The 10,312-nt window shown below is 47.4% G+C and overlaps 1 protein-coding gene across 2 annotated transcripts in view; it reads left to right on the forward strand.

Moving 5' to 3' along the window:
- Positions 1–1,934, forward strand: part of TSPAN15 (tetraspanin 15) — a 53,862-nt gene extending 51,928 nt beyond the window's left edge. For both annotated transcript variants that reach the window (XM_066243375.1, XM_066243374.1), the window contains 2 exons: positions 396–512; positions 1,136–1,934. In XM_066243375.1, the coding sequence (XP_066099472.1) occupies positions 396–512; positions 1,136–1,285 (267 nt within the window). In that variant the 3' untranslated portion in view covers positions 1,286–1,934. The remainder of the gene's footprint in view (positions 1–395; positions 513–1,135) is intronic.
- Positions 1,935–10,312: the final 8,378 nt, after the last annotated feature.

Here is a 10,312-nt window from a genome sequence, read left to right on the forward strand (position 1 = left end):
ATGCAGAAAACACTTTGGTTTTAGTATGTGCCTGGAGTTAGGCTTTTGGCTCAGGTGATTATGAATGAGTTTCCACTCACATGAATGCTGGGGCCATCGGAGAGTCAAGCAGGCAAGGAAGTTGTTGGTGAAGCAGGGTTTTCCTTAGCTCTGAAGTCCCTCAGTCCCCACCCCCATTCACTGTGACAACTGGAAGAGCCACCACAATATTCCCAGTGCTCTCCAGGAAACACTACTGCCTGTTGAGACGTGGTGGTGAAGAACCACCTTCTCACACTGCATGTGAGAAACAGGTTCGGGGAGGTTGAGGGACTTGGCCAGACCTTGAATGAGTGGCAGAGCTGGGGCTGGGCTTCTGCTGGGTGAGGCGCTCAGCTGGGCTCCTTCCTGTGCAGCGCCTCAGCGTGCAGAATGTCATCTACGTGCGGGGCTGCACCAACGCCGTGCTCATCTGGTTCCTGGACAACTACACCATCATGGCGGGCCTCCTGTTGGGCATCCTGCTCCCCCAGGTGGGCTGGTCCCCCTCCACTCAGGGAGGGGGGGTAGGCAGGCTGTGGGTTCAGATAAAGGGTGGCTGGTGATTACAGAATGCGGAGGAGGCACGAAGGGCAGGGTGAGGAGGGCTGCAGCCGCTGCTGGAGCCAGTCTGGGCTCACCCTGGGAGGGCTGGAGAACCAAAAGGAGAAAGCGAATGGCAATAGCACTGCTTCTTATAGAACTCTTCTGAGTGCTTCATAGGCACTACTGCCTTCAGTTCCGCGAGGTAGGTGTTATTGCCATTCCCGTTTTACATAGGGGAGTGGAGGTCGGAGGTCGGCAAGGTTAAGTGACTTGCCCAAGGTCCGCCAGGTGGTGCGTGGCATAGCGAGCGGCATAGCTGGGGCAGACGGGAATCTCAGAATGGAGAAACCTCTGCTGAGGGGCGCCAGGAAGGCCTCTGGGACTTCCCGGGAGGGCAGAGGAGAAGCCAGGGCGGGGCTGTTCAGGAGAAGGTGTGCTCTGGGGGTTTCCCAGGCCACCGGTGCCGTGAGTGCTCGTGGCTGGCTGCCTGGCTTTCGGGGAACTGGAGACCACCCGAGAGGGCTGCCCAGATCTGCAGCAGGCTCTCACCCAACCTGCTTCTCCTCCTCAGTTCCTGGGGGTGCTGCTGACGTTCCTGTACATCACCCGGGTAGAAGACATCATCACGGAGTACTCTGTCACCGACGGGCTCCTGGGCCCTGGTGCCAAGTCCAGCACGGAGGCGGCAGGCACAGGATGCTGCATGTGCTACCCCAATTAGGGCCAGCCTGGGGCCGCGGCCTCAGCAGGACCAGGCCAGGAGAGCACTGCATCGTGTGGGCTGGACGAGACGATGGTCCTCCCCACAGTCGGTACTGACCAAAGCCCAGGCTGTGTTTGCTCTGGTGGCCGGGTCAGGCCGCCATGACCACTGTCTGGGGAATGGAGCCTGAGGCCCTCCCCAGCTCTGTTCATGCTGCTGGGCACGGGGGTCAAGGGGGCCCTTCCCAGGCCTGGGCCACCAGGGAAGGGGGAACTCAGTGCTCCGCTCAGGGCTGCTTCATTTCTGCCCCGGTCCTGGCCTCTGGTGTTTGGGCCCCTCTGGGGGCGGCATTTTAGTGATTTGTAAGCGGGGAGAGAAAGCAGGTGTGCCCTGTGGTAAAGGAGGGGAGTGTGCAGACCCCAGGTCTACAGTGGCTCCGCCATGCTTCAGGGGCCAGGGTGGGCCTGTTTCTCAGCCTCCAGGTGCCTTGAGCCCTCCCCAAGGGCTGCTGCTTTGCCGACTGTTTTTTATGTGACTTTGTAACATTCATTTTGTACACAGTTAACAGGAGTTTCTGACTAATCAAAGCTGGGCGTTTCCCATGCACTCCATTCTTTGCCCATCCAAGCCCGTTTATTAATCAAACAATAAAGACTTGATTTTTTTTTTTTTTTTTTTGTCTTTCATTTGTACTGTTTGGGTGGGGAAAGGGTAAGAAAGGCCTGAGTGTGGACTTGGCAGCCTCTTGCTGGTGCAGGATTGAAGGGGTCCACAGTGGGGCCAAGATCTGGGACAGTTTGGGACACGGAGGCCTGGGGGAATCTGCGGCTCCCGGTCTGGAAAGGCCCCTCCCATTCTTTGAGGTTGCCACTTAAGGAAAGGCTTTTCCCAGCTGTGCTTATGGGCTAGGCCTGGAGCTGACCCTTTCTTCTAGGAATCGGCTTGTGGAAAAGCTCAGGGAAGGAGGCAGAGATGCCTACCTACTTCACAGACTGGGACACTGAGGCCACACCACCTAAGACATGGGGCTCCTCCTTGGGAAAGCGGGCAGACGGGAACTAGAAAAGTCAGGGGTCTGGGAAGGAGCAGTGTCCACAAATACACCAGTGCTTTTAGAACCAGAGCAGCCCTCCTCCATAAGCAGTTTATTGTTCCAGGGATTGGGGTGGGGTGGAATGCCACATAATGCCAAGCACATCTGGGTGCTGATTGCCCCCTGCTGGAGACAGCAGGACCCACAGGGGTCAGTCCGCACATGCCTTCCTGCTCCAAGATTTGGATTCTAGATTTTTAAATGAGGTTCTTAGTAGCCAGAGCAATAAAAATAAAAACAGCAAGAACCTAAACCTGATGAACTTAATCTAAGGGTGTCAAGGAAAATGTCCATCACACCCAGGAGGGAAGTGGTTGGAGGCTTGTGCCATGTGTACAGCCTGAGTTGTCAGGGATTTTCAAAAGGGTAGAATGCAAGAACAGCAAACACTTTGTGCCTAGGCTCGTTCTTGCCTAAAACCTTACAGATATTAACTCCTTTAATTCTCATTACTGTATGTGGTAATTCTTGTTATCTTCCTTTTATTGATGGAGAAATTGAGGCACAGAGCAGTTAAGAAACTTGCCTGAGACACATGGCTGGTCATTGGGAAAGCTATGACATGAACCCGGGTAGAATCTCAGGGGCACTCAGCTGTTCTGCTCCACTGCCTTTGCTGTCTCATGTGAACACACGGTCCGCGGTGTGCATGGTACCAGGGACAGCTGCAGCCACTGCTGGAGCCTCTGCCTGGTCCCCATTTTGAATTCTGGACATGAAGCCAGGTCAAACCCTGTCTGGCGAGTGGCCTGCTGGTTCCCGGCTCCAGCTGTTCGCTGAGAATGCACTCTGCTCAGAACAGCCTTTGGGGCAGCAAGATGCAGAGACACCGAGGGGGGTTGGGACTGCGCTGCGTTTACTCATCCAAAGTCACTACCCCAGAACCTGGAAACCTCTGGTCACCTTGTCCTCCCTCTCCCCCACCACCCACAGACACCCCTCTACTTTGCACTGCTGCTTATGTGGACTGGGGGTCACGGGTTGGTGCTCAGATGACTGAGCTCCAGGGGGCACTCTTATTTTTGTCCAAACCTCAGCCACTCACCTCTCCAGGAAACAAAACAGCACACAGGGGACTTTTTCAGTTCTATGCTGGGATGTCCCTCCTCTTGCACCCCTTTTTTGCTTAAAAGCAAATGACGTCGTCTTGACCCATTGTCGCACAGGGGTGGAAGAGAGACCCTCACCATGGCACACATAGAAATTGACAATATTTGTGCAGGCCACAATATTTGTGAAACTAGAAGAGGTCTGTGGGCTTTGATTTTGGACATGTTTGTTATAGAATTACAAGAAAAATGGAACAATAAAATGCATTAAGAAAGAATGGCTTTGTGTAAAAAATTCCAAATACAATATTTCTCAAACTTATTATTATTTTGTGTATGACAGAGACAGAGAGAAGGACAGAGAGAAAGATAGATAGGGACAGACAGAAAAAATCCATGTGTAGAGAGGTGAGAAGCATCAATTCTTCATTGCGGCATCTTAGTTGTTCATTGATTGCTTTCTCATATGTGCCTTGATGGGGGGGGGCTACAGCAGAGCGAGTGACCCCTTGTTGAAGCCAGCGACCTTGAATTCAAGCTGGTGAGCTCTGCTCAAACCAGATGAGACCTCGCTTAAGCTGGCAACCTCAGGGTTTCAAACCTGGGCCCTCTGCGTCCTAGTCCGACTTTATCCACTGTGCCACCACCTGGTCAGGCTCCCTAAACTTATTTTTAATAGTTTATTGAGGTATACTTAACATAAACTGCACATATTTTAAGTGATCAATATCATTAATGCAATCATGACCAGAACCAAGATGATGAACATACTCATCACCCTGAAACATTGTCCCTTGTCCTTTAGTGATTCTCTTATAGCCCTACCCACCAAACCCTTGGCCTATTCCTGGGGAACCATAGGCCTGCTTGCTTTCTCTTTAAATTATTTTGTATTTTCTAAAATTTTACATAAGCAGACTTTTATATAAGCATGTACTTTTAATTCATCTGGGTTCTTTCACTTAACATAAGTATATATTTTGAGATGCATTTATTTTGTAGCATATATCTGTAGTTCATTCTTTTTATTTCTTGGTGTTCCATTGTATGAATGTACCATAGTTAATTTATTCATTCACCTATTGATGGATGTTTGCATTGTTTTTATTTGTTATTGTTGTTACAAATAGAGTTGCTGTGAACATTTATGTACATGTTTTTATACAAAAATATACTGCTGACCCTTGATCAACACATGGGTGAAGGGTGTCAACCCCCAGGCAGTCAAAGATACAGAAACCATTTTGAAGCCCCCAGCACTTAGCGATAGCCCTTCGAATCTGCGGGATAAACGGACCAAGGATCCAAAACAGTATTTTTGATCTGAGGTTGGTTGAGAATCCGTGGTTGGGAATCTACGTTCGGGAATTTAAAAATACTGTTTTTGGTCCACAGTTGGTTGAATTTGCAGATGCGAAACCCACGAATAAATAGGGCCAACTTTATTCATTGAGAAAAATCCACGTGTAAGTGGACCCACAAAGTTTAAATCTGTGTTATTCCAGGGTCAACTGTACTTTCATTTCTCTTACGTAAATACCTCAGAGTGCAAAACTGGATCATATGGTAAGTGTATATCTAACTTTTAAAGAAAGCACCAAAGCATATTCCAAAGTGGTTGAATGGTTTTTGCTCTTGTACATCCTTGCGGGTATTTGGTATGGCCTGTCCCTTTAATTTTGTGGTGATGTTTCATTGTGTTTTTTCTTTGCATTTCCATAATAATTAATCACATTAAGCATCTTTGCATGGGCTAGTTTGCCATCCACATAATTCTTTGGTGAGGCATCTGTTCAAATCTTTTTTAAAAGTTGTACTGTTTGGCCTGACCAAGTGGTGGCACAGTGGATAGAGTGTCAGACTGGGATGCAGAGGACCTAGGTTCGAAACCCCAAGGTTGCCGGCTTAAATGAGGTCTCATTTGGTTTGGGCAAAGCTCACCAGCTTGAACCCAAGGTCGCTGGCTTGAGCAAGTGGTCACTCGGTCTGCTATAGCCCCCCCCCCCCCCCCCCCCGTCAAGTCACCTATGAAAAAGCAATCAATGAACAACTAAGGTGCTGCAACGAAGAATTGCTGCTTCTCATCTCCCTTCCTGTCTGTCTGTCCCTCTCTGTGTCTTTCTCTGTCTCTGTCTCTGTCACATACAAAAAAAGTTGTGTTTATTTTCTTACAGAGTTTTGAGAATTCTTTTTTTTTTTTTTCATTTTCTTTTGCATTTTTCTGAAGCTGGAAACAGGGAGAGGCAGACAGACAGACTCCCGCATGCGCCCGACCGGGATCCACCCGGCACACCCACCAGGGGGCGACGCTCTGCCCACCAGGGGGCGATGCTCTGCCCATCCTGGGCGTCACCATGTTGTGACCAGAGCCACTCTAGCGCCTGAGGCAGAGGCCACAGAGCCATCCCCAGCGCCCGGGCCATTTTTTTTTTTGCTCCAATGGAGCCTTGGCTGCCGGAGGGGAAGAGAGAGACAGAGAGGAAGGTGCGGCGGAGGGGTGGAGAAGCAAATGGGCGCTTCTCCTGTGTGCCCTGGCCAGGAATCGAACCCGGGTCCTCTGCACGCTAGGCCGACGCTCTACCGCTGAGCCAACCGGCCAGGGCCGAGAATTCTTTATGTAATGTATATACAAGTCCTTTATCAATACGTGATTTGCAAATATTCTCTCCCAGGCTGTGGCTTGTCTTTTCATTCTCTTAATATTTATTATCTTATTAAAATTTAAAAAAATGTTTATTTTATTGATTTTAGAGAGAGAGGAAGAGGGAGATAAAGAGAGACAGGAACGTCAAACTGTTTCTGTATGTGCCCTGACCCGAGATCAAACTGGTAATATCTGCTCTTCCGGATGACGCTCTAATCATCTGAGCATCTGGCCAGGACTCTTAACAATGTTCTTTAAAAAGCAGTTTCTGCTTGATGAAGTCCAATGTTTTTTTCTGTGCATTGGTGGTATCATATCTAAGAAATCTTTGCCTAACCCAAGGTCACAAAGGTTTTCTTCTATATTTTCTTTTAGAAGTTAAGTTGAATGGTCAACGGTCTATTTTGAGTTAATTTTCATATGTGGTGCAATGAATTGAAATTCATTTATTTTGTATATGAATACCCAGTTGCTCTAGTACCATTTGTTGAAAGACGATCCTTTCTCCCCTGAATTGTCTTTGCAGATGTGTTGAAAATCAGTTGTCCGTCTATGTCTGGGCTTATTTCTGGATTCTCTATACCATATGACTCCACTTACACGTGGAATCTAATGAACAAAATAAATTAACAAACAAAATAGGAACAGACTCATAGGAACAGAGAATAGACTGACAGCTCTCAGAGGGTAGGGGGTTGAGGGGCTGGATGGAAAAGGTGAAGAGATAAAAAAACAACAACTCATAGACATGCAACAGTACAGTGTTTCCCAGAGGGAAAGGAGGGTGGGGGAGTAGAGGAGGGAAAGGGGGATTAAATGGTGACGGAAGGAGAAGTGACATTGATGGGGAACACACAATACAATATACAAGCGATGTATTACTGTACACTCGAGACATATAATTTTATTAACCAATGTCACTTTAATAAATTCAATAAGAGTTTTAAAAATTATTCAGTTTTATTCAGTGCTGAATAGGAAGTGTGAGAGTAGACACCCTTGTCTTGTTTCTGATGTTATAGGGAAGCATTCAGACTTTAGTTATTAAGTGTGTAGATGTAGGTTTTCATTGGTATTCTTTATCAGGTTGAGGAACTTCTCTTCTATTTTTAGTTTACTGAGGATTTTTTATCAAGAATGGATGTTGGATTTTGTCAAATACTTTTTCTGCATCTTTTAAAAATTGTTAATATGGTGAATTACATTAATTTTAAAATGTTAAGTCAACCTCGTATTCTTAGAATAAACCCTACTGAGCGATAATGTATTACATTTTTAGTATATCATTGGGTTTGATTTGCTAAAACACTGTTTAGAATCTTGCACCAGTGTTTGGGAGAGACACTGGACTGCTGTTGTCTTGAACTGTTTCCATCTGGCTTCGGTGTTGGACGAAGGCTGGCTTCATAGCATTAGCTGGGAAATGTTCCTTATTTTAAATTTTAAATTTTTTTGGAAGATTTTGTGTAGAGTTGGTATTATTTCTTCTTTAACAGTTTCATAGGATTCACCAGTGAAGCTACCTGGGCCTGGAGGTTTCTTTGTAGGAAGATTTTAAACTATAAATCCAACTTTTAAAATAGATATAAGGTATATTTCCTATTGAAAGCTTTGATAGTTGAGTCCTTCAAGGAATTTTTCCATTTCACCTAAGAGGTCAAATTTATTGGCACAAAGCCATTCACAACATTCCCTTATTATCCTTTTAATATTATAGAACCTGCAGTGGTTACATATTTTTATTCCTGATATTGGTAATTTGACTTCTCTTTTCCCTAATTCATTTGGCCAGGGGTTTATCAATTTTATTAATCTCAAGGAACCAGCTGGATAATTCTCATGAGCATGTAAGCAAGCCATTCCTACTCCTATCTGGAAGCAAACAAGCAAGCAAACCTTCCTTGATATTAACACCGCCCCCGGTCGCCACCCTCTTTCTTGCCTTCCTGCCCATTACAACCGCCACTTTGAAAGAGTGTCCAAACAGTCTCTGATTTCTCTCCTCTCATTCACCGTCAGACCTCCCTAATAGGACCCTTGTTCCCACCCTGCCACCCAGATTGCTCTATCGAGATCACCAGTGGCCTCCTCATGCCTAAGCCCAGTGTTCTCTCCTTATCTCCCTGATTTGCCAGTGGCCCTTAGCCAGCTAACCACCCTCTCCTTCTTGAAATACTTTCTAGTTTGTCTTCCAAGGCAGCAACCTTGCCTTGCTTTTCTCTCACTTCTGTGGCCGCCCCTTCTCAGCCTCAGTTGTTGGTTCCTCTTCCCTGATCTCTTAGCATCTGAGGGCTTTCTTTGTCTCTCTGTCTGCACTTACTCCCTTGGTGAGCTCCTCCAGCCTCATGGATTTAAAAACTCTCCAAACGACCTTTCTCCCTTGGACTCGTATATCCACCGACTAATCAGTATCTCCACTTGGATGTCTAATAGCAATAGACAGTCCACACCTAAAATGTCCAAGACTGATTCCTGAGGTTGTCCCCATGCCTGCCCCTGCAGCCGTCTTCCGCACCTCAGGGAACAACTGCTCCAGCCTTCCAGTTGCCTAGGCCCAAGACCTTGGAGTCAGACTGGACTGTTCTCGACCGCACCAGGCCTTTGTGTTTGCTGTTCCTCTGCCTGAAGTGGCCCGCTCTCAGAAGTCAGTATGGCTGGCTGTCACTTTCAACAAGTCATATGTCTTCTCCTTGGTGAGACTGTCCTCAGCCACCCTTGATAAAACTGCAGTCTTCCTCCTTAATTAATTCCCTGTCCCACTTTCCAGCTTTGTTATTCTCTTAGCGCTTATCACATGTAACTGCCATATACTTTACTTATTTATGTTGTTTATTTTCTGTGCTGTTCATTGGAATGAACGCTCCATGAAGGTGGGGTTTTCTATGCATTTTGTTCATCACGTGTGTTAGGTTTGGGTTCTGAAAGCTGACCTCGAGACAAATGCTTCCTCCAGGTAATTTATTTGGGAAGTGATCCCAGGGGGCAGGAGTGAGGAACAAGGAGGAAAAGAAACAAGAAAGGAGAGAAAGCCACTGTATGCATGCATTATGGTATTGACTGTCACGATGGGGTTGCTGACTCCCCTGGGATCCTGTGAAAAGGCTGTGAATGAACCTTCTGCCCGAGGATGAAAGAGGTGAAACATTTCTCAGTCAGCTCGCATCAGTCAGGAGCAGCCCTACAGGCATGAACTCCCCTTCGTAATAGGTTGCCCCTGCATGGGTACTAAGCAGAAATTTCAAAGCCTGGCCTCAGAGGAACCCCCAGGCAGGCTGGAGGTTGCACCTGCTCAAATAACTGGACCCTGTGGCCCTGGATGAAATAAAGTATGAGGCCAAGAGGAGTAGGAGTGGACTATAGGGGTATCAGATCCCCACTGTATCTCCAGCACCTAGCCCAGTGCCTGACACATAGTAACAGATCAGAGTCCTTGAATAGGGAAAAGTAATGAATGAGAATGAGCTAGTGAGAGATTCTATTCATGGGGAAGTAAACCCCAAGCAGCCCTAACAGCCAGGTCAGGCCCTAGCCTTCATCCTATACAACCCAGGGGATTGGATGTGTCCAGCACTTACAGCCTAGACAGCAGGAGATGCTGGGGCCATGCTGGGACCCTGGGGTGGACATGAACTCGGTCCTCCTGATCTCTGAGAGGATAGCTCCTTCTTTGGGTAACTTGTCTCTACTGTCAGTTAAGTAACAACTGCCCCTTTTTCTATGCTTGTTGTGCCCTGGCTCTGTGCTCATCTCTTTCATACATAATGGCCCAGAGAAACTTTGCGACAGAAAAGAGAACCGGGATTAGAAGGGTTAAGGAATGTGCTCAGGGGCCCCCACCTAGAAAGTGGTACAGGCAGGATATGAACACATGTCTGACTCCAAGGTCCTCACTCCCCTACAATATGCTGGCCTGGCATATGAGGTCCCCTTCCGCTCCATCCCTGGACCCCTACTCTGGTTGCAGTCCCTGGACTTACCCAGTTCATTCTTAGCTCACATGGTTCTGCCTATCACCTCACTAGAGAGATCCAGCTCTCAACTCATCTACTCCCGCTCCCTGTTTCCTCTGAGTCTCACGTCAGTTCTGTGAGTGGAGGGACTTCTTTTATGATCCTTATTTTGTAGATGAGGAAAACTGAGGCCAGACTAGTGCAATAAGTTGTCCTCAGAGCCTGGCTCCTTCCAAGCCCCTGCCCTGCCTACCACCCTCCTGGGGCCTTTGCAGTTCCCAGAAATATTTTGGGGCTTCTTTGTCTGGC

This window comes from Saccopteryx bilineata, chromosome 9 (genome assembly GCF_036850765.1).
Source record: "Saccopteryx bilineata isolate mSacBil1 chromosome 9, mSacBil1_pri_phased_curated, whole genome shotgun sequence".
Lineage (NCBI taxonomy): Eukaryota > Metazoa > Chordata > Mammalia > Chiroptera > Emballonuridae > Saccopteryx > Saccopteryx bilineata.